The sequence below is a fragment of the Parasteatoda tepidariorum genome, chromosome 10, assembly GCF_982258835.1.
Source record: "Parasteatoda tepidariorum strain Cologne lab strain chromosome 10, Ptep-v5.0, whole genome shotgun sequence".
In the NCBI taxonomy this organism is placed as follows: Eukaryota; Metazoa; Arthropoda; class Arachnida; order Araneae; family Theridiidae; genus Parasteatoda; species Parasteatoda tepidariorum.
The window spans coordinates 47,796,747-47,822,212 of NC_141764.1; the positions used below are offsets into that span (position 1 = coordinate 47,796,747).

Genomic DNA, 25,466 nt, shown 5'->3' on the forward strand with positions numbered 1-25,466 from the left:
AAATTTATGCCTGAGTAATTTTTTAAAGACAAATTAATAATTTTTTTGAAATTTCAGTGGGTGTTTATATTTTTTTATCACTTAATGGTGTTTTCAAACAGGTTCTTAATTGATGCGCAATGAATTCGTTCAACTTTTAAGTTAGATGTTTCTTTAGTTTTGAACGATTTTTTTCACACTTTACGAATAACAACATATTACATTTTTTCAAAATTAGTTATTAGTAAAGAAGTAATGACTTATTTATTTTCAGAACAGTATTCATCTTTGTGGATGTGGCAATCATTGTCATATTTATAAAAGTGAAAAAGGTTTGTGTTTAATATATTAAATTTTAAATTTAAGGAACTTATTATTAAATAAGTAAGGTTTTCGAAAATTATTTAGTTTATAGCGTATAATTTCCCTATAAATTTTTTTTTGTAGTTTCAGAGGCTTTGTTTTTTCATTCTTTTTAAAAAATTACTTGCATTATGTAACTGAAACAAGCACTACATCTGTAATGTGGCGCATTGCTTCATAAAATTTCAAAAAATTTTCTGATTTGTTCTGTATTAATTATTTTAATTTAAGAGTTACCATTTCCAGTACTTTTTCTAAAATTCTTTTTTTTTCCTATAATACAAATAATACAATTATAAATTTTTTACTTAATCGAAATGATCATTTTTATTTATTTCTTCATCTATATTAACTATTAAACTAACTTTTACTGACTTGTGATAATTATATAGTTGCTAATTACTTGCTATGCAATTTTTAATATTTTTACATAACAAATGTTTGAAATTGCTGTTTGACTGCTAAATGTTTGAATAATCAAATTTTTAGTTTCCATACGATGTCATAATTGATCACCATTTCATTTCTTATTATATTCGGAATTCTCTGAGAGGTTCCGCTGGCTCTTCGTATAATTTTTTTTTATTTCGTATTGTCTTTTGGCATAGGAAAATCCCTATATCTTTCTGATCCTGTTTTCGGTTCGGCTCTATCCAAAATGAGATTTATTTGTGCTGATTCCATCTTAAATTCTCATGGGATAAGCGGCTTAGATTTCTGTATCGTGATCTGTGGCAGAGTAATTACCAAGTCTTGGCAACTTCCGGGCATTGGCAACGAGTAACTAAAAAACACATCACGGAAAGGGACCAATTCGAAAGATATGGCTAGTAGCCAGCTATGGGCAAACATTTGCATGTTTTTTTAAAGAAAATTTGCAAGCTTAAGATGGCACCTTGGTGAGACTGATCATGATATGGAAATATCCTTATCTAACCTACTGGAAAGGTCACTTTTATGATTGTTATTGAATGTCTGTTTACATGCAATTTTTAGACTTCAATATTTTCAGTACCTCATTATTAATGCACAGAATTTAAAGTAATCACTTCTTCCTGTTGTGGATTGACTTCAATAAATAAAATTTTGTTATAAATGCAAGCCAATTTTCAATCAATTATGGCAGTTTCCATATGTTTCTCGAATTCTAATTTTTTAAGTCTGGGGTTATAATACAGGAATTTTGAATTTAAGAAATTACTTTTTGTGAAATTTTATTTTCTCCTAAATCTGCATGGCTTTAAATAGATTTATGGATTCTATTTATTGTTTAATCGGCCATTTCTATGAGCTTTTTTAAAATGCTGATATTTGTAATTCAATATTTTTACAAGGCATGAATTTTAATTGTGTCCAAAATCACTTTTTGATATGCCTAGTTCCATTGCAATTCGACAAAATTTTTTTGCAGTTACTTATTGATATTTGTTCACATTTTGAATTGGACACAAATTTTGAATTTGAATTACTTCTTGAAGTGGTAAATTTGCTAAGATTATACATAGTAAATCAACATATTTCTTTTATTTTTTCAGTCATTTCATATGGTTCCTCAAATTCCAATATTTTGAAATTGAACCATTTTTTAAAGTGTATGGTAATGATTTCATCATAAATTAATGTCGTTTTCGAATCCTTACTTTGGCAGTTACTTATCGTTTTTTTTCTCCAGTGAATTTCATGTCGTTTTTAAAATTCTGATATTTAATATCATATATTCGTAAATCTCTTACTCCAGCATTAAAAACATCAGGATTGCGATGTAAATGGTATGGTTTCCTAAGAACCACATTCTTTTGTGAAATACAGTTTCTTTTTTGAACATATAACTGCTCTTTTTGTTTCCAGATTTCTGTCCTATTTGAAGTCTGAAAGAACTAATAATTATTTTATTAATATTTAAAATAATTATGTGACAAAAACTACCATAGATTAGTTTAAAATCTTAAAAAATAATGTTCAATTCATCGTTTTCAAACACTTAGAGAACATTTTTACAGTTACTCAAAAAAAGTAATAAATGAAATGGGTGGTAGAGTAAAGTGAAAAACAATGTCAATAGAACACAAATCAAGTTCAAAATGGACATATAGATTCAGTTGATTCTATATGCTATTATGCAGACAAGAACCTTTCTCAGTGTCAACACCGAAGACATTAAAAATGTAAAGACATAATTGTGTGCAGAGTGGTAACCAATGAAGACAGAGTAATAAAATGGCGAAAGGGGTGATAAAAAGCAAGTGTGGGGGGGGGGCTTGGAAAAACCACAAAGTGCGAAAGATTAAATTAAAATAGATTCGCAGACATAGGGAAAGGGCGGGATACTAGAATGATCATTAAGGGAACTATTAAAATTTTTCAAAGTATGGAGTGATTCCGAGAAATCAAGTTGGGGAGATGAAGAGCAGTGCAGTGTTACTCTTTTTTAGATAAACAATTGCGCAGTTTTGCTCTTCATCTACCTAACATATTTTGAAAAATCTAATAATTTTATCTTTCTAGTATTCCATTATTTTCCAATGTAAATCTATTCTAATTTAATCGTTTGCCCCTGACTTTCCCTCCAAATTCCCTCATACCTGTTTCTTATCTTCTTTTTTCAAATTTGTGCCTCTGTTTTGATTGTTTGAAACATTTAGCATGCGCTTATCTCCTTACAATTCTAATTACATTTGTTGTTAAGACACTGAGAAAGGTTCTTCTCTGGAGAACTAAAAATATAGTATGTTTTTTTCTATACTTGATAAAGTATGTTTATTTCTGTGCTTTATTCACATTTTTTTTCCACTTTAGTATATCCTATCATCCTTGTTATGCTTATAGATTTTTTTTTTTTTTTTTAACAATTTTTGTGTTGTAATAGGGATAATAAATTTCCGTAATCTAGTTAGGAATTTTTTTAAAATAATGTCTCATAATGGGAAGCTTAGCACATCATTTCTTATTTTGTTAACTTATTATTCAAGATAGGGTTAGTTATTAGAATGTGGTAGTCAGGCATCAATGGTAGCTAAATATTTCTTTTTTTAGTTACTAATTCTGTTCAGATATGCTTAATTTTAAAATTATATTTTTAAACACAATATTTATCTTTGGTTATGATGGTAGTAAAAAACTTTTTTTAAATATGAAAATTTTGAAATTGCAACACTTAAACTATATTTTTTAAAAATCGCAATGTGAATCATGAAAATACAAATCTTAATGCTTGAATGTGAAAGAGGATGTGTGAATTTTAAACAGCTTGAATATGAATTGCTATGTGTAATTTTTAAACTACGTGAATAGGAATTGTTATGTAAACATTTTTAAACAGCATGAATATGAATTGCTATGTGTTCATTTTAAATCCCATGACTTTTGAAACGCAAGGAATATGATTCACATTGTGACTCTGTTGTAGACATATTATATAATTACCGGTTTCAGAGTCAAATGCAACAGAAGAAAAGAAGGGCTAAATAATTGCTCTTCTCCAACAAATGCAGTGACTCAAGCTTGTGACATCTTACCCATAATTTCTGGTCCAGGCACCCACTGATACTCGGAGCAAGTTGGCGTCATACTCGTAACTACTTATCTGTCATTTACCTGGATCAAAAGTTAAAGCATAGAAGCAAAAGTGTTTTAAAAGTTAGGCATCAATATGACTGGGTATAATTTTCTAGGAATCGAATTATAATTTTAGGTGCGAATTACGGCTAACAGCAGCATATTTCTAATTGTGATAAAAGTAAACTTTTCTTTGTTTTATTTTTAGTATTCCATTGATTTTTGACTTAAACATATTTTCCTTTCTTTAACCATATTTTAACACTTTGTTTACTGTAGTTAGTGCCAAACCTATTTTCAAAATTTTATCTAAAAAGAATTTAATTGAAAATCGAAAATAATTGTACAAACTTTTACATAAACAAAAACCTCTTCATTGATAATTTTCTGAAGTTATCAGCAGATAGGCACATAAATCATAGGCGGGAAACAGCTTTCCATCGGCATTTTTTCTAAAAATGGAATTGATGGGAAGTATACTTCCCAAGACCTTGTAGAAGGTTGAAACTGTCTCTTCTAGCTTTAATACTTAAAACAGTATGTCTAGCTGTTGTGTACAGAAAAAAAACCCGGTTGTTATCTATCTTCTTTTTAATTTGTTTTGGAGATGTGAAATTTCTTTGATTATCAATATTTATTAAAAGTCATAACATCTATATCCCACCATTATTCCATTTTTTCTTTGTTGATAAATAAGCACTTTATATGTCATGGTAGTCACAGACATTTTACTCCTCTATATAACAGGCTAAAAATGTAATAATTGTAACGTCAGTTTTTTTCTTTTACTGAATAAGTTAATAACCCTGAGTATAACATATTTCTATGATTTAATTTTGTAACATAATCATTTATTATTTCTTTTCAGTAACTTTTATCAAAATGGGTGTTCCTAAGTTTTACCGGTGGATAAGTGAGCGTTATCCTTGCCTGAGTGAAGTTGTAACAGAATTTCAAATCCCGGATTTTGATAATTTATATTTAGATATGAATGGAATTATACACACCTGCTCTCATCCAAATGATGATGACCCACATTTTCGAATTACAGAAGAAAAGATATTTGCTAACATATGCCATTATATTGAGTTCCTCTTCAAAATGATAAAACCAAAAAAGGTTTTCTTTATGGCTGTTGATGGTGTTGCCCCACGAGCAAAAATGAATCAACAAAGAGGACGCAGATTTCGTACTGCCAAAACAGCTTTAATGCTAGAGGAACAAGCGCTTGCTTCTGGTGAATCTCTACCACAGGATGCAAAGTTTGACTCGAATTGTATCACTCCTGGTACACCATTCATGGTACGCCTCAATACTATTTTAAAAGAATTTGCTGTTTATAAAATATCAACTGATAAACTGTGGCAAGATGTTAGAGTTTATTTATCTGGACATGAAACACCAGGTGAAGGTGAACATAAAATAATGGACTTCATTAGATATGAAAAATCACAACCAAAATATAATCCAAATACTCGACATTGTTTATATGGACTAGATGCTGATCTAATAATGCTTGGCTTATGTTCTCATGAGCCCCATTTTTGTTTATTACGTGAGGAAGTAAAGTTTGGTAAGAAAAATCAGAAAAAGATTGCTACTGCAGAAGAAACCACTTTTCATTTACTTCATATATCACTTCTTCGAGATTATTTCTATCATGAGTTTTCTCCTGTTAAAGATAAACTACCATTTCCGTATGATGTTGAAAAAATTATTGATGATTTTGTATTAATGAGTTTTCTTGTTGGCAATGATTTTATACCTCATTTACCGCAACTGCATATTCATCATGATGCTTTGCCAGTTTTATTTAAAACTTACATGGACGCCTTGCCTATGTTGGGAGGCTATATTAATGAGGGTGGTTTTTTAAACCTTGAAAGATTTGAAATGTTTTTTGAAAAGCTTGCTGAATATGATTTTCAAAAATTTGGAGAGTTAAATGAAGACTTTCAATACTTAGAAAAAAAATCCAAATGTCAGAACATAGAGGAAGATGACAAAACAAGCACTTCTGATATTCTTTCTGGATTAGGTTTCAGCAATTTAGCTATTGCAAAAACAGCTGAGTATGATTCTTCAAGTGAAGATGAAGATAGTGAAGAAGAGTGTTCAACTTTAGAACTTGAATTTAATATGCATAAAGTAGATTACTATATGAACAAGCTTGAGTTAGAAAAAGTAACAGACGATGTTATGAAAGATCAGGCTGAGGGTTATGTTAGAGCTATACAGTGGAATTTGCATTATTATTATAATGGTGTTGTTTCATGGAGTTGGTATTATCCTCACCATTATTCTCCATATATTTCTGATGTTAAGGATTTCAAAAACATGGAAATGAATTTCGAGCTGGGTCATCCATTTTTGCCTTTTCAGCAACTTCTATCCGTTTTGCCTAAGTTAAGTAAAGATCTTTTACCTGAATCATATCAAAAGTTAATGTGTGATAAAGATTCTCCTTTAATTGACTTTTATCCTGATGACTTTTTAACTGATTTAAATGGGAAGCAGCAAGAATGGGAAGCTATAGTACTCATTCCGTTCATAAATGAAAAACTTTTATTGAAATTTGCAGCTGAGGCAGATAAAAACTTAACTGAAGAAGAAAGACTGCGTAATCGGCATGGTCCTCATCTTTTGTATACATATAATTCAAAAATAACCGGTGGACCCTTATCTTTTTTACCTGGTCATTATTCTCCTATTAGTGAAACACATGCTGAAGTTAGGGGAATCGAGCCTGATTATTTTCGCCTCCCATCTGAACTCATTTATAAAGGGCTTTGTCAGGATGTTGTTTTAGATCGATTTATTTTAGGTTTTCCTACTTTAAAAACTTTAAAACATTCTGCTTGTCTGAAAAATGAAAAGGTTAAAGTGTTTCATATGGTAAGCATGAAAGATAATATGATGATAACCATCCAGGAGTCTGTTGAAGAGGAGATGATAAAATTAAGTGAAAAATTAATGGGCAAAATTATATATGTTGGTTGGCCACATCTTCAGGAAGCTTTAGTAGTATCTTTGTCTGATGGCAAAGTAAAATATTGTTTTGATAAAGATTGGCGTTCAAATGAAAAAATGATTGTTTCAAAAGATATGACTAAAGATGAACAAAAAATCTGGGTTCGTCAAGTAGAAAATGTTGAAGAGCAATCCTATCAACGATGGGGAATTTTCACTCAAAAAATTAATGTACTTGTATTTGTAAAAAAATTTTCAGGTGTGAAATACATTGTCAAAAACGATGGTAGAATTGCTGAAGATAAACAGTTTGAGGGATCTTTAATATATTGTGCAGCGCAGACGGTCGTCAGCGATATCATTCCCTTTAATCCTGATTCAAAAACAGAGAAAAGCATAGTTGATATATTTCCAATTAATTCAGTTGTATTCCTGCTTACTTCACAATATTATGGCAGTGCAGGAAAAATTAATGATAATGATGTTATTAAAAATAAAGGATGTGTACTGGTTGATATTGAACTTACTACTGAGCCAAATCTATTACCTGTTATACACAATCAAGAAGCATTAATGGAAGAACAATTCATGCCTGGTTATATTGCTGCTCAACAGTTAGGAATAGAATCACATTTTTTTTCTTGTATTACTGGTGTTATTATGATTCAAACTAGTCCAAAGGGAAGCAGTTGTCCTAATCGTGTAAATGTTGGATTGAACTTAAAATTCAATAAAAAGAATGAAGAAGTGCAGGGCTTCTCCAAAAAGAAAGATAACCAGTGGTTGTATTCTGAGGAGGTTGTTAAAACTTTAAACAATTATCTTTGTAAATTTGCTGACTTTTTTGAAAAATTGTATAACTTCATGGATAATGATGTGATTTATGTGGAAGATTTATATCCTAATGGGGAAGGGTCTGAAATAATGAAGGAAATTACAACTTGGTTAAAGGAACAAGCTTGTTCTTTAGCAGATCGCCAACAGTGTGGTATGAATAAGCTAGATGTGGGAATTATCTGTGCAGTTGAAAAAACTGTTTTAAATTCAACAAAAGATGAGATCTATCATGTAAAAAAAGTTCTAAAACCAGATCAGTTATTCAATCCTCTTTTAAACAAAGGTGTATATAAGCCTGATCATAAATGCTCTTTTCATTTATTTGATAGAGTTGTAAATATAAGACCTTCATCTAGTGTACCTTTAGGACTCAAGGGCACAATTATAGGCATTCAAAAAGCTGAAAAAGAAAGTGATGACATGTATGAAATTCTTTTTGACAAAGAATTTCTTGGTGGTATTGCTATTGGTTCTGGAACTAAAAAAGGATATAGAATGCCAGCTGATGCTCTGATAAATATATCTCATGGATTGAGACTTCAAAAGCAAAATAATAACTCACCCATTAAGACAACTAGGGTTTTGACTCCAAAGTTGAAGCGCACATCAGTATTTGATTCTGCTGTGAAACAGTTGCATCCAAATCCACCTCTTGTTCAAGTTCTACAAAAATTGAACTCTTCTGTTCCAAATCAGGCAAAACCATTTTATAAAGCTGATAATAATGACAGCTTTGTGGGAATTAATCAAAGCTTTAATCCTTTACCTTCAAGTTTAACTTTTTACAACTCCAGTAATAAACAATTTGTGACCCCTAATGCCAATCGGCTTAGTAGTGGATCATCTGGAAGCCCAAGCAGGCAAGATAGTGCAACAGGTTCTCATTCGGATTTTCAGAATTTTTGGTTGAATTTGAAAAAAAGAGCCCCAGACTCACCAACAAATCCAGAATTAACTAAACAATCTCCAAAGCAACATCCTCAACAAACAAATTCAGTTTCTGAGCAAACATATGGCCAAAAAGTATCTGTTGAAGAATTATTTCAAGGTGTTCAGCACAATATGAAACAAAGCCAAAATCAGATTAAAAATAACAATTCATTCCCCAAATCACCAACTTCACACCCAAAGGCTGAAGCTCCAGATTTATTACGCCAATTATGTTTAGATATTTATAAAAAACCTCCCATTTATAATTACCAAAGCCATGGTATTACAAATTTCCATACAGCAACTATCAAACTTCCAAACAATGAACATGTTTCCAGTATTCCATGTGCCACCAAGCTGGAGGCTGCAGCTAATGCAGCTGAAACTGGTTTGGCTTTTCTTAGAACTTCATTAAATCACAATGTATTTCCTCCGGATCCTTCAATCTATAGACAAATACCACCACCAAATTTCGTTGCTGATCCAAGACCTTATTTCTCTCCTCTTAGACAAACTTCATCAAATTTATTTCCACCTCCACCTACAAATTTAATTCCTCCACCGCCATCAGGAAATTTCATCCCTCCTGTAAACTTCCGTCCTGCTGCACCAACTTATCCTCCGTCAAACTACCAACCTTTTCCTCAGCGTTTCGATACAACTTTAATGCGTCACGGGCAGCCTTATCAGAGCCAAATACCCGAATCCTTTTTAAAGGTGAATCAAAGATTACTGTTACCTTCAGAAACTGTTTCAGCTGTTCAGCAAAACAATGTTGGTCCTCTCCCATCTTTTGATAATAATGCTTCTGTTTCACAAGGGGATGTATTTCATCTTCCAGGTGGCGGTACTGCAATTGTAAGAAACAGCACAGTGCAACAGTGGTCTCCAAGAGGAAAAGATAATCCTCCTTCTAACATGTTTGTTCCTGCTCAAGTAATGAAGTATGCTATCAAAGCTGAGGGTCCTTTATCTAGTTCAGAGTGGCCAGATCTTCCTGCTAAAGAAACTAAAAAGTCTTTAACAATTGTATCGTCTCCAGATTCTCAAGCTTCTGATAAAAGGACTTCTAAATCATTTTCTGAGATTTCTAAATGTTTATCTCACGGTGATTCTTCTGCTGAAAGTTGTGAAAATTCTGTTCCTTCAAACTCCAGTATGACTGTTTTAAAGAAGACAAAACCCAGGCGGAGAATAGCTGCAAATTTTCAAAATGCTTGAATAATTTATTAATTTCTGTGACTTTCTTCTCTCATTTGTCATTTGATGTTTTATTAACTGAAATCATCAATTTTATCTTGTGTCAAAGAGTTTATATTCATTGTTTATGTAATATTAAAGCAAAATAAATTAACTTTTTATTTTAATTCAGCTTTAAGGGAATGAAGTATTTATTTCGTGAATCATTTCCTTTCACTGAATTGTTCATATTAATCGAAACATTTATAAGTATAATTTCTTAAAGCATGTTAGCATCTGGGAAAATTTAAGATTTTTCTGTCTGTGCACTATTTTTCTTTTCAATAAAATAGTGAGAAAAGCACATTGGCTGAACATAATTTTAAATTGTAATGCAATTAAAATAATTTTTTTTAAACATTATATTAAGAGTAAAGAAAACTGAATTGTAGTTAAAAAATTATTTTCTGATGTTATTGATAAAAAATAAAGTTGTGTAATTAATAGTTAAGAGATAGTAATGAAAGTTTACTGAAATTTTTTTTGATGAGTTGAATTTTTCGGAAATGATCTACCATGATTTTATGCAAAAAATAGTATTCATCATTTTTAGATATTTTTATTTTTTTGTTGTCAGCCTTAATTGGATAATGAAAAACATTCTCGTTGTGAGATCTGATCGTGCTAATTTCTGTCAAAGGCACCACCACCCTGTTCCAGTTTTTACAACAGATTACGAATGCAAATCATGCCTTTGTGGCATCAGTCGTTTATTTTATAAAAAATAAAATTTTAATGGTACAAAAATGCCCCTTAGATTTTATAGTATCTTTTCCTAGTATTGTTAAATTAGTGACTTTAAAGCACATATGTAATAATTTTTAAAAATTTATTAAAAAATAAAGGTACTTATAAGTAAATTATGTTGCACTATGTAGAAAGAATTTAATAATGTGGGTAAATGCAGAAATGATGAGGGTTGGCTCTCATAATGCATTTTCAATATTAAATGCATTCTCTTTTCTCTAGCACCATTCCCATGATTGGTTGCAAATAATTGGTTTGTAGTAGCTATTGCAATATAAAACCTAATGACTAAGGTTATATTCCAGCTATTATCTCAAAATATGACTTCTGTACCATCTGGTGGTAATTAACACCCCTCCCTGTTGTGTTATTTAAAGTCATTAATGTAATTTTTATTTCATTATATTACAAATGACATGTTAGAAGAGCCTTTTTTCATCAGCTTTAATGATAATTTTCTTGCCATAATTTTCAGATTCAATCAAACTTTTAATCAACTCGATGCTTACACTTTTTCTTATTGGACTTTTAGGAGTAAAAACATAAGGTACTTTATCTGTAACTTTAAAATTTCAATTTTTCATAATTTTTGTTTCATTCTTTTTTTTTTTTTTTTTTTGTCTAAAGCAAAGAATAAAATTCCTGTGCTGTTTTTTTTCCTTTCAATATCATGTACAGTTGATGTTGTAGATGCCATTCTATGCTATTTTTGTCTTTCTTGAATATTTTATCAATATTAATTTTTTAATGTAACAGCGAGGCTGTTTTGTGTGATTGCTTATACAAGGTTCTGATGGGGTCCTAGATATATTTTGTGTTTTGGATAATTAAATTTGAATAAAAATTTATATTGGACTAATTTATATTAAATTATGGTTGTTATATGCATGATTATCCTTGAACTGAGAGTTTTGATTTAATTTTTATTTAATTATAAACTTCCCAATTTACATAATTGGGTAAACAAAAATTTGAAAAGTGTAAATTCTTTAAATAGCACTGCAGCACATCAATTTTTACAAAAAATTTCCTTTTGAGCTTCTGAAATTCTATTCAGGATTAACTTTTTAAAATTTAAGTTCAATTTACTTAGATTTGCTGTAAATTAAAGCTCTATAATTTTCTTTAGTTATTTGTATGAAAGTGTGTTATAAAAAAATATTTTATTTTTTAATTTATTTTGAGCATATATATATATACTTTTTTTTTAAATTTGTGCTGCTTTAAAATGAAAAAGGTGTTATTAAACTACATTTATTTTCCTTTAATGTATTATGTTTCAAATATTGTAACATTGAATTTTAACTTAGTATAAATATGAAGGGTTAATTACTTTACTCATTATTTTCTTCAATCTTTTTTTTTATGATTATTTGGCATTTTTAATTATAATAAATGCATTGTTAAATTTCTTGTGTCAATAAGTTTCTGTTGTATAAATTTGTTTATGTAATTTTGAATGTCTTTTCTGTTTGATTACTGTGAACCAAATGATTTGAAAACTACTTTTTTTTCATTCTATAATTTCTAATTAAAATCCTATTGTCATCTATGACAATAATTCTAAGAGACAAACATTTGTTGGTGATTTCTTATTTTTTTATGCTATTACGAGGATAATTTAAGTGAAGGCGAATGAAAAAATTTTGTTTACATATCAAAAACAAAAATTATTGTTAAAAATACTTAGTTATAAACTATCAGATAAGGCATACCATGAAAATTTTAATTTCAAAAATGTTAAGTAACAGCGAAAAAAATTATATATACTCCAGAATCTTCATAAAAATCTTTATTTAACCTAATATACATTACATTTTAACCTGCAATAGGGTTTAAATTATGTGTATTTGTTAATGAAAAAATTAACATATCTATTTAGATTATGTATGACTAAAGCTTAAACTTCATATATAACTATTTTACAATTACTTAACTTTTTTGTTTCTCTTTTATATTTTCAAAAAAAATTTAATTTTATGTTTTTGGCCCAGAAAAATGAAATTTTACAAGTGTTCTGGGAGACTTGAGTATTTTCCAGTATATGTAAAACTTTACATGGCAAATATGTGATCAAGGTGACAACTTTTTATTGACTTGAAATTTAGATGGAAAAAAAAATGTCCAACTGTTCAATTATATATAAGGCATGGTCTCTTAGACACTTATCATTTTAAAGCTTGGTACTAGATAAAAATTCTAGTCATGAAGGCTCATTTCTTTGCATCCTTCTTCATTCACTTATCCTACAATCATGAAATACTTAAGTGATTTTTTTTTAAATTTCAAGTTCTGCTCTTGTTTTTAGTTTTACAATATTTGAATTTTAGAGACTTATTTTATAATCATATGTATGCATTTTACAATTGTCTCTTAAAATATTTCACAAAATGATTGTGATTTTACACCTATTGTGAATAAATATTATGCAGCTTAAACATTTTATGCCTGTAATTGATCTTATTACACAATGACCTTTTACACTCATGTCACCAGTATAAAGGTTTCTGACCTACACCAACAGTTGTACCCAATTTTTTTTAATAAAAATATTTGATTTATAAAGAGACATGTTCTGTTGAGAGATATATGTTGAAAACTAAACAAATATGGTATTACAAAAATTTAATATTTGCCTATCATATATTAAATACTTGAGGTACAACTGTCCACTCTCCCCAAAAGGTCAAAGAACTAGCTTTAAATTGGTGCTGATAGTAATTTGTCATACAGTGTTATAACTTATTATTTGATTTTAAATGTTTGCTTTCAGTATGATAAAAATGATTTATAACTGTGTCATAAGAAAAGTATGCATAATTGAAACAATTGAATAAAGCAAATGAGATGTGATAACAAGTCTGAAATAAAAGCATCAGATTTTAAATGTTGTGACTTATTTAATTCTGCATTTTAAAATACATAAATTAATATTTGTTGAAATTTAATGAGTCTACTTTGTGTGAGCAATATATTTTTTAATTTAAAATGACCCATAAAATTGAATTGTTTTTCACTTTTATTTTTTTGAAATGAAACTGGAAGGATTATGCAAATATTTAAAAATATTAGGCATTTCTCACAACAAATTTTTTTTATAGATAATTTGATATACTTTTTTATTAAAATCAATTTTTTCATAATTGGATTATTTAAAACAAATTGTTGCTGCAATTTTATATTTTTACATTTTATACTTATTTAATGTTATAAATCATGCTGTAAAAAGGATTAAATTAACTGTTTTATTTTCTTCATTCCACAGATCCATATTATTTCAGACCCACATTCAATATTAAGTTCTAAACATTCATTAATATCTTGGAAAAAAATAATTAATAGAAGATGTTTGATAATATGCTTATTATAATGTGACATGATATGATGAGAGAAGAAAAATACTAGTTTGATTTATACTTCCTGAAATAAAGAAATTGAAAATAAAATAAATGTAGAAATATACTTCTACGTACTAAGCTATCCTAATTTGTTTGAAACAAGTGAAATTAGTCAAATGTTTAGTTATCTAATATGAAATATATTTTGTTTCTTTTCTTCAATACAATAACATATTTTATTAATTTAAAAGCAATTTTTATTTGTTCTGACGATTAAAATCACAACTAACCAGTCCTATGCTGTTTTTTTTTAAACAATATGGTGAAATAAAAAAAAAAAGTACCAGAACAATACCAACAAAAGTATTTTTCAATTTCTTAAGTTTATTTAAAACGTTAGAAGTTTGCAAATCACAAATGATGCCAGCAAAATAAACATGAATTTTAGGAAGATAATTTTATGTTGCTTTTACTTTTGTAAAAATGTTTCTTAAACAGAAGCAATAATTAATTTGTGCAACTGCATGGCTTATTAATGACAGTTGTACAAATTTTACATCATAGTTAACACAAAAAGTTAAAAAAAAAAAATTCTAGTTTTCATTCAGTCTTGTAAAAAATCTGCTTTCAATTATTTGAAGTAAAACTAAACTCATTGGAAGCAAACCGAAATAATCAAAGAACATTTTCAAAGCATGCATTATATACAAACATGACAAATACAACAAAAAATTCATAGAGAAAGACAAAAGACTGAAATGATAGAATATGAATTCTACAATGATGAAAAGCTTAGAGAAAAATCATTAATATTTTCAATAAGGATACAAAGATACAGATACAAAAACTAAAAATTTCGTTGTATAAAGTATAACGTGGCTTTCAGTATCATATGAAACAGCTTGAACTTTAATTTGATACTCTTCGTTTGAAGGCATACTTCTTTGGGTATAGAGCACACCTTTTCCTTCTTCTAAGCGTATTCTAAAAGGCACACCAGTTTTATTTTCTATAATAGAGAATACAGTGTTCTTAAGCTGAACTCCATCTTGATCATAAGCTATAAGTCTCACTAAATCTTGATAAGCTTGAATTCCACTGGGAAGGGCCACCATTTTAAATGCTAATATTTCAGAATATCGTACATTTGGAGGGCACACTTTGCTATCTTTATCACATTCTAATTTGCAGTACCTACATAAAAGAAATGCAATTGGATTTTCATAATTCTATAGCACCATTTAGTTTTAGGTTTTTAACACTTATCTCACCTCTGAAAATGCATGTTTTTGGTACACATTTTTAATACTTTCAGCTTTAAAAATAGTACTATTGCATAATACAGTATTGAAAATTGTATTAATTGATGCACTCTTTATTACTAATGTATAATACAGAGTTTAAAATTGTATTGATTGCTGCACTATTTTTAATACTTTTAGCACTATTATAAAGTACAGTGTTAAAAATTGTATTGAATTAATTACTATTTTTTAAAACTTTCAGTGTAAAAAATAGTGCAGCAATAATTTAAGAGAGTTATCACGTGTAAATATTTATTCAAATTGATTAAGTCTAATGAATTTTTTTTTTAAAAAACAGAATCAATTTGATAATTTAAACGATTTTGTGACAGTTACTCTCTCTTTTGCAAAGAAGTATCAAAATTAACTTCTTAAATGGATTTTTTCCTCTTTTCTCATAAAGTCAATAATGATAGAACCCTAAGATTTTCATTGAAATAAGGTTTTTATGAAATAACATAGGCAATAGTAAAAAGTATAAGTATTGTATTAAATAATAATTATAAAGTATAATAATTATCATTTAAGGTTATGTAATACAGTAAAACTTGTGTAAGTTGACCACTTGTGGTGCATTCTTTTAGTGGTCAACTTATAGAGGGGGTGGGTCATTGTTTACTTTTTCGTTTCCTATATCATGTTGCTATATATTTAAATTTTTTTTCCTTGACTTAAAAATTTTATTTAGCAAATAGCCAAATAAATATCTTAAGAAATGTGTTTAAACCTGAATGAACTTCAATTTGTTACATATAATTCTAATATTTAACTAACTTTTTAAAAAGAAAATTATTTCGTTAGTTATGCATGTGACTATGCTCACTATTGCAACTGGAAGAGCAACTTTTCAACTAACACACCAGTTTTCAATGAATGAAAGAAATGGTCAAAAGCTGACCCCCTACAGTTTCCCCAGATGGTCAACTCACAAAAGGTTTAGATTAGCTTTTTACACTATTTCACCAAACAAATGAAATTTTAACATACAATGCAAAATGACAGAAAATTTTCTGAATTTTTTTTTCTGGTTAGCTTATGAGGGTTTTAGAACAGAATTTCATTATACTCCTAGACAAAATTGACTTATATCAGTGGTCAACATGCAAGATAGACAGGTGGTCAAGTTACAGGTTTTGCTTCTCTATATTATATAGGAAAAATTCCGTTCTTGATAATTGAGGTCAAGATATGCAAGTGTCTAACTTACAAGGGTGGTCAACTTGGCAGGTTTCACTGTATAGTTATGAAGTTTTTTTTTTCGAAGTTTCTGTTTCGTTTTTTAAATCGGCCACTTTTCATTGAATTATTTGTGATAAAGAATTTTAACTCTTCCCAACTATAATTATTTTTTTTTCAAGATGAAAGAATCAATAAAAATTAACTTACCCAGTTAATGGATCTTTTTCGTACTTAGGTGGGCATGGAGTTTCAACACAGTCATAAGATCCTCTTGTATTAAAACAAGTTTTATCAGATCCACATTCAATATTAAGTTCTAAACATTCATTAATATCTGGAAAAAAATAATTAATAGAAGATGTTTGATAACATGCTTATTATAATGTGACATGATATGAAGAGAGAGGAATTATACCAGTTTGATTTATACTTCCTGAAATAAAGAAATTGAAAAATAATTTACCAACCTAAAAATTAATTCTAAAAAAATTTAATACAGTTAAACCTGGTTATAGGGAAGCTCCCAAAATGTGGGAATATAATACAGGTTTAAACCTTAAGCTCTGACAAACAACTAAGTTTAAATTTAATTCACAGTAAAAATTTAAATGACAGGAATCAGTATAAATTATTTCTAAAGTTATCTAAAAATTACTTTAAAAAATATGCTATTTCCAATTAAAAGCCCAAGTTTTGGAAGTTCATGCTGTTAACTGTGTCAATGTAACATAAAAAAAAAATATTTTTATAGTGTTTAAATGTTTTATAAATGAAAGTAAGAATGAATAATTTAAATATAAAGGTTACGTACTTGATATATCCTTAACAAATCGCAGCAATAGAAAAGTTATATTAATATGTGAAAGATTTTAATAAAAAGTAATTTAGTGTCTTGTTGCTTGTCCAAAAAAGTAACAAACAAAACTGTACTATTATTTGAACAAAAAATATATTGTAAAGTAAGTACTTTAAACTTATTCATCCATTCTTAAAATAATTTTTTCAATGTTCTTATGAAATATTTCTTTAACAAAATGCCATTTTTTATGCATATAATATAGGATTGCCAAAAAAATGTTACACAATACTAGTAATTTTTCCCCATAAATTTATTCTTTAAGATTATCTTCTGTCCAAAAATTCAATGTAAAAAGCTATTATAGTGTTAATTGTTTTTAAAAAATAAAAAAGCATTTTGCAAAGTGATGACTACTTTGTGCATATAACATAAATAACAGTAGAATTCAGAATTGGCTGTTGTTAATCTTATTGTTCCCATTTCTTGAGAAGTACTTTATGGCAAAGAACATCAAATTATCACTGCAGGCAGTTTCAAATATGACAAAACAGTTTAAATGACATGATTAATCCTAACATAATGCTTTCATTTTATTTTACAAGCATAGTATATTTCTATTTTATTAAATAAATAATAGAAATATTTGTATACCTTCACAAGTCTTGCCAGATTTTGTTAGACGGTATCCAATTGGACATATGCAACGATAGCTACCAATTGTGTTTTCACATTGATGTTGACACTTTGCTTTGTCTTCACATTCATCAATATCTAAAATTAAAAGAATAAGTTAAACGTTAAAATTTGGTACACATTTAAACAGCTATAATTTTAAATGCATCTGGGTTTAGCATGGTAACATAGTAGAAAGTCATAACATACTCACAGAAGAGTTAAAACTCAAAAAATTTATATATGTGTTAAAAACTAGTTCAACTTTGATACGATGACACTGTAAGTTAAATATATATTTATATTTTTGTATAGAAGTTTTTAAAATAGGTAACCAAGGTTTATGTTTTAAACAATAACAGTAATTTTTTTTTTACAAAAATAGATTTTTTAAATTTTAAAATAAATAAATAAAATATACAAACAACTAATGTAATAAATAGAAAATATTCAAATTTATGATTTTTAATGTGTAGATTAAAAATCAGAAATTTTAGATTTTTAATGTGTGGAGTAAATTTAACCAGAGATTAAAATAATGGTATTTACACACTTGGTGGTAAGTTTAAAGTGGGCTCACATGGCATAAGATTTTTTATCTTTTAGACTATACTCAGTGAAACTTCATTTTTGAAAGCATAATTATAGAGCCATATAAATCAAAGAAAACTTGATGTTTTTTTAAAAAATTAATAAGTAATTGTTTCATGTACCTAAACATTCTCCATTCTTTCTGTAAAAACCTGGCAAACACTGAACGCTAGCAGGATGATTAATACGTGTTTCCGAACGTGATAGCAATTCTGCTGAATAATTTCTTTGGAATGGGAGATAATTACTTTGCCTTTCCCTGCCGACATTATCCAAATATTCGATTCCTGTAATAACAGTACACATTAGTATTTGATGGTGTTTAAATTTTTTTAAAATTAAATGATTTTCAAAAGTTGAAAATTTCATTCCAAGAATAAAATATGACTCTAAGACTATGTTTCAATATGAAGAAAATTGTTCTAACCAGCACATGTTTTCCCATCAGGTAATCTTTTGAGTCCTGGAGCACAAATGCATTCAAAATCGCCAGGCAAGTTGCGGCAAAGGTAGCTGCATGGCTGCGGTGTTTGCAAGCATTCATTTATATCTACATTAAATAGTTTAGATATTATTAAAAACAGTAAACGAATCCAGACCTACAAAAGTTATTTTTTTATGTTATGTCTCAACAAAACCTTTAAAAATAAATGTATTGATAAGTTAAAATACTCACAAGCTACTATTCTAAGAGATAACACTCCAATTTTTCATAATCTTTTTGGGAAATTATTTTGTTAGAGTTGTCAGAAAAAATAGGTATTTGTTTATGAAAATTTCAATCCCTTTAAAACCTCTTTCAATTAAAATTTTTCAAAAAAAAATTTGAATCAGCTATGAAGTGTTACAGTGTCACTCTTCTCTTTTGTCAAGAATTATGGAGGGGAGATAGATGAATTAGAAATTGTTTTCGAAAATAGCAATGATATAGAAAAAATTCTATATCTGCTATTGTTACTGTGGTAGCTCATGTGCCTGCAACTATTTCCCTCTACAATTGTTTGTGAATTATAGGTCAGATCATTTATCATTCGACAAACAACTTTGATAATAACTTCATAGAGTCTTGATAATTCGAAGTAGACTGTACGGAGCCTACCTCGAACTTTCGAAAGCTCGAATTATCGAAAACTTAAAAAATTTAATAAATATCTAAATGAATGAAAACAAACCAGTTTTTAAATGTCAGTTTATTAACTATGAATTATTTTAGTTGAAGTAAGATAGCAGTAAATTAATTGTTTATACCTTGACAGGGTCTTCCAGGTCCGAATGAGAAATAACCCCTGTGGCATGAACAATGATAGCTTCCATAAGTATTTATACATATTTGAGTAGAGTGACAACTGGATAATCCATTGTGGCATTCATCAATATCTAATTAAATAAAAGATAATTTATAAAGCAATTTATAATGACATCTAATAGAAATTTCTTAAGAATAATACTTTCATAACAAAAATTAAAAAGAAATCTGCAGAGTCTTTTAGTAGGAATTTTACTTTCAATAAAATTTCATAAATTTTTACTAAGGCACATTTACTCAGTGGTGTGACAGCCTATGGATGGTCAAGGCCAACTGTACCGTGGGCTCTCGGGTGTATGAGCAGATGTTCCAATTGGGTGATGGAATTTCAATACTTTGATAGGTGATAGTTTAATGATAGATTCATAATTTTTCAACAGTATTTTTATAATAACATTAAATGTTGCAGACTCAACTGAAAAATTCCTAAAAGATGAAAAAAAACTTATGTGAAAACTTGTTACAGATGAAAAAACAAATCTATAAATTTTGATCGCATTTACCCAAGTATTAGCCAAATAGTACAAATAAATTAAGACTATATTATCAACAAAACACTAAAACTAAACTTTTTCAACAGTACTTTTATAATAATATTAAATGTTTCAGACACAACTGAAAAATTCCTAAAAGATGAAGAAAAAAACCTTATGTGAAAACTTGTTACAGAGAAAAAACAAATCTATAAATTTTTAAAAGTATTTTTATGATCGCATTTATTATCAAAGTATTAGCCAAATACAAATAAATTAAGACTGTATTATCAACAAAACACTAAAAACTAAACAATAAAAAAAATAATGCTTAAAAATGATTCTTGCAAGCTTATGATACACGCTAAGAGTCGTTCAAAGAAGAACCTTGGGCATGAATAGATTAAAAATAAACATTTATTCAGCTAATATTTTTTTTACTTTAAAAAACTGAATTTTCTAAATTTTCATACAATAGCTTTTGATATTCCCTCTAAGTAAAATGAATTATGAAACTTAATATGTATCAGAATTTTATACATATGCTAAACACATCTTACCTATGCAAGAACCATTGGTTGCTCTTGAAAATCCTTCTGAACAAACATTTATGCATTCATATCCACCAATAGTGTTTTTACATTCCTGCTCAACAGAACAAGAGAAAGTTCCATCTTCACACTCATTAATATCTAAAATGTTCAAATTAAATTACACTACTTTATACAGATAATCATAATAAAATGCTGATTATAAAGTAATATATATATAACTACATGTATCTTTGGTAGGTAAAAATAATGGTATATCTTGAACATGAAAAAAAGTAAAAAATGCAGCATTATCAAATATTGTGTTGAGTGTGCAAAATAAAAAAGGAGACTCTTTAATAACTGAATATCTAATGATTAGATTCTCTAGTACTAAGAAGCAACCTTAAAAATTTGAAGGACTATAACTTTAATTATTTTGTGAACAGTGTGTTTTAAGTTAGAAAATTGGACACAAAAATGTACTTCCTCTGAATAAGCATGACTTTTTTTTCAAGGGATTTGGGTTTTTGATCCCTAAAATTAGGAGGATAACAATAATTTAGAAAATATAGCATAATAATTTAGGCAACAGGTGGTAGAAAGAATGTTTCTGTGCCTGGTTTTGTATCTTAAAATATAGCACAAAATTTAAGGATAGTCCTTCTCATCATCAAGATTGCTAGCGAAATCAATAACTAGTTTTCTTTTTTATTTAGTGCACTGTCTAATATTTCAGTCTAAACTAAAAGAATGTTAACCATCAAAGAATTGTAACAATATTTTTACATGAATATATGTTATGGAATTTATGATGTGACAATTTATCAGTGTCAGCTTCACCATTTAACCAGTTTTACTTTACTCTCTTAATTGTAAAAATATTAATGTCTGTAACACTTAACAACTTGATAGGTTAAGACTAATTTAAGAACAATATAAAAAATTTTATTTCTTATTATGAAAATGACAAAAATTTCTCCCTCAATAAAAAATGGATTCCAAATAATTTTACTAAAGCTCTATTATTAAGTGTATAATTATACTATCAAGAACTTCAATATAATACATTATGCACATTTCAATATATTCCTACCTATGCATGTCGTTTCATTAAATAATCCATAACCATCAGGGCAACTGCAATAAAAACTACCAGGAGTATTGGAACAATAATGACTGCATGGAGGCTCCACCATATTACATTCATCTAGGTCTTAAAAATACACATACAAAAAAAAGTATTATTTAAGAAGAAAAGAAATAAAATTTGGCGTCTTTTAAATTTTAATAATTATATTTTACCAAAGCAATCTGTTTCATGAAGAAGATAATATCCATCATGGCAATCACAGGTATAACTTCCGATTGTGTTTATGCACTGTTGGTTACAGTTATCAGAGTTTTCTATGCATTCATTGATATCTAACAGAAATAAATAGAAATTAGAATTGTATCAATTATTGAAACATATTTATAATTATATCTAAAAATCTTTTGATGGTCATTGTATCATCTTTATTGTTTCGTGAGTATTCTTATAAAACAGAAAAATAACATGATATGATCTTAAATATTTAAAGATCATATATGTTTAGCTGTCATAAGCATAAAATAAATAAAAGTTATAATGGTATACACCTATGAATTATTTATTTGAGGGTATTGAGTAATATTTACTTATCATTCCCTCGTAATATTATACTCTGTTATTAATATGTTATGAATTTCTATTAATATTCAGAAGCAAAGGCTTAAAAGTGATGTTCATTTATTATATTATCAAGTAATCACACAATACTTCCTTTTTGTGAAACATTTTAAGATTATGATTTTTAGTTAAAATTTAAGACAAGTTTCCTTCAAAATAGAGATACAGTGCCTACCAGTTACTAAACCCATTGGTTAGTGGAGTCATGTAATTAAATTTACAAATAACATAAAAATTTCTTTTGTTATCATATTCACTACCACTAATAATTTGGTTTCTTAATGAAATTTACAAAAAGTGAGATTTAGGTATCGAGTCAGAGAATCTGAAGTGCCTGACAGCATGTTTTACAAGAAATCATACGTTCTTGTATGGTGCATAATCATGTTAGATTCTTTTCCACAAGTAAGAGCTTACTTCTAGTTCTTTGCCTAGATTGGTAAATAAACACTAATAGTAGTATATACATTTTCATTAATTTAAACTGGCATTAATGAATCAATGCAGAATAGCCAATTTAACTTGTGTAACTTTAATTTATTTAATATTAAATTAGGTAAAATAATGAATACTAAATAACTATTCAAAATTCTAATACAATAAGTAATATCAAGAATCAACTTTTTGCTCAATTGCTAAATAATATAACAAAAAATTTTTATTAGCTAGGTGGGGGCGTTTGGGGAAAATTGTAAAAGTTTTAGAGAAAGATTGAAAAAATCAAGATTTATTTTTAAATAAAAGGAAATAGTTATCGATGTTAGAACTGATGAACTTAAAATTAATGTGAAATTAAAAGCTTTAAAATTTTTAAGTCACAAGAAACATTTTTTGCCACTTTTTAAGTTTTTCTTTGTAGGTGAAGTTTAAGTGAAAACAAAAAATTTTTTTTTTATACTAATCAAGTACAAATTTCACTATATGAAACCAAATTAGTATTTATACAAAAAAAAAAAAAAAATACAGGATGCTTTATGAATAATTTATAATTTTGATGTAAACTGTTTAAAGAAACAAAAATGGCGGAGGAAAAATTGCGGGGGTTGGTGAGCAAATAAAACAGCTCTCTAGTTTTGGAGAAATAAAATAATTTTAATAAAAATAAACTGTAATGGGCAAAACAAAAATCATACCTGTGCAATATTGTTCATCCACACTTCTCCTATATCCTTCTTTGCAAATAATTATACATTTATAAGATCCCAAGGTATTTATACATTCTTCTGAAGTGGAGCAGTCGTCAATATTGATATCGCATTCATTTAAATCTGTTGGGAATAGTGAGAGAGAGAAAAAAAAAGATTAGAAAAGTTTTTCTTGTTATATGCTTTAAAGTTAAGGATATTATAAATTAAAAATAATGCCGTTCAAATAATGATGCGAATGAGGTCTCTTTCTCACTCTATATATATAAATGCACACACAGCCTGAATGGAGCATTTATAAAGATTTTTACTTTCATACTTGTCACTTCAAGTAGTATACATGCTGTGATATCAAATATTTATTTTTATTATTTCTGCACAAATTCATAAATTTTAGTTTGTTTAGTTTAGCTAAGAATTTTTACCACAAACTCATAAATTTCAGATGTAAACGCGTTTCAAACGATACACAATAAAGAAGAAATTATTTGTCATGTTTTTCTTTAATAATTCCAGCAATAAATTAATTTAAAAAAATGATAAATCCAACGTATCTAAAAGCACTATCTATTATAAATGGCCACTAAGTTTAACAAATTAAGCTTTTGCATGAAGAAAGAAAAGATTATTTGACAGCAAGAATCACACTTAAAGTTTCAATGCAAAGCTATATGAAACTTTTTTTACTGAAATTTTTGTTATTGAATTGAAACTTTTTTTTACATTTAAAAAGATTTTTTTATACTAAAATATTTTATCACTAATTTTTTTTGAATAAGTTAGTGATCTAAAGAATAATAGTGATTTAAAGAATAATAGTGATAATAACAGTAATAGTAATAGGGATGTAAAATTTAGGGCTATTAGGTACAAGTGTTTTGCTATGTATTACAAGTTCAATCTACTTTATTTGTTTCTAGTCTTTATATTTACTATTCAATTTTAAGAGAAAAAAATTATTTGATTTCAAGAGAAATAAAACTGGGGTTACTTAAAATTCTATGTCTTAGCCTTTCTCCTGTGAAGTAACCATTTATAAAAAGACAACTGATAAAAATATATACTAGATAAAAATACTGGTCAAAAAATTGCTTACCAATGCATGAAACTTCATCAACATCCAATTCAAATCCATTAAAACATTGGCAGGAAAATCCACCCGGAAAATTGTTACAAATATGAGAACATGAATTATTTTCACATTCGTTGATGTCTAAAAAAAATAAACACAGCTGTTTAAAGAAAGAAAATTTTATTTTGGAGATAAAAAGTAGAGTTAACCTTAAGACAACAACTATACTACAATCAAGATAATTATACTGCTCTCATTAGATACATTTTCAAATAACCTAACCACCCACACACTAAGAACAAGCAACAAATGAATGAAGCTTTCTAATTACCTTCACAGTAAACTCCATTTGAACTCAGTTTGAAACCTTCAAAACAGTCATCTGAAGTTGGACCTTAAATAAAAAAAATGATAATTACAGAATATTGAAAAATGTGAATTCACCCTAATATCCCATTCATATTACTAAGGTGTTTTGAACATTATATTATCCTACTCTAACCATTTCTTGCTTTCTTTATTTTATTTAGGTAAAAAATATTTGAATTGTGTAACTTAACACATCAATACAGTGGTCTGCATTTAGTTTATACAGCGTTTTGAAATCAAAAAAAGATGCCTTCCTGGAAAATTATCAAAATATTTAAATTAACACAGACAAAATAGTTTCAATAAATAAATAATGATATCGAATTAGAGACCAGTTACAATATAAAAAAACATTTC

General features: G+C 28.0%; 2 protein-coding genes across 5 annotated transcripts in view; one reads left to right on the forward strand and one right to left on the reverse strand.

Annotated features, from left to right (window-relative positions):
* Positions 1-175: 175 nt before the first annotated feature.
* pcm (5'-3' exoribonuclease pacman) lies at positions 176-13,507 on the forward strand. Of its 2 annotated transcripts, none has more exons than XM_016067513.4 (2): positions 176-311; positions 4,766-13,507. In XM_016067513.4, exon 2 carries the CDS (start codon positions 4,780-4,782, stop codon positions 9,853-9,855), a length of 5,076 nt encoding a protein of 1,691 aa, XP_015922999.1. In that variant the 5' UTR covers positions 176-311; positions 4,766-4,779; the 3' UTR covers positions 9,856-13,507. The 2 variants fall into 2 exon arrangements, with proteins under 2 accessions (XP_015922999.1, XP_015922998.1); XM_016067512.4 differs by having other exon boundaries at positions 285-363.
* Positions 13,508-14,324: 817 nt separating this feature from the next.
* LOC107451423 (hemicentin-1) overlaps positions 14,325-25,466 on the reverse strand; it is a 136,674-nt gene continuing 125,532 nt past the window's right edge. Inside the window, exons 69-80 of one of the 3 annotated variants that reach the window (XM_087153121.1) lie at positions 25,072-25,134; positions 24,765-24,881; positions 23,657-23,791; positions 22,118-22,237; positions 21,909-22,028; positions 20,843-20,974; positions 19,752-19,880; positions 18,931-19,053; positions 18,626-18,790; positions 17,892-18,011; positions 16,649-16,775; positions 14,325-15,152 (exon numbers count right to left, since the gene is read on the reverse strand). In XM_087153121.1, coding sequence (XP_087009247.1) covers positions 14,774-15,152; positions 16,649-16,775; positions 17,892-18,011; positions 18,626-18,790; positions 18,931-19,053; positions 19,752-19,880; positions 20,843-20,974; positions 21,909-22,028; positions 22,118-22,237; positions 23,657-23,791; positions 24,765-24,881; positions 25,072-25,134 — 1,730 coding nt within the window. In that variant the 3' untranslated portion in view covers positions 14,325-14,773. The remainder of the gene's footprint in view (positions 15,153-16,648; positions 16,776-17,891; positions 18,012-18,625; positions 18,791-18,930; positions 19,054-19,751; positions 19,881-20,842; positions 20,975-21,908; positions 22,029-22,117; positions 22,238-23,656; positions 23,792-24,764; positions 24,882-25,071; positions 25,135-25,466) is intronic. The other 2 variants (XM_087153122.1, XM_087153123.1) reach the window with 2 other exon arrangements.

Coding starts and splice junctions, on each gene's coding strand:
- pcm (XM_016067513.4), top strand. CDS start 4,780: ATGGGTGTTCCTAAGTTTTACCGGTGGATAAGTGAGCGTTATCCTTGC.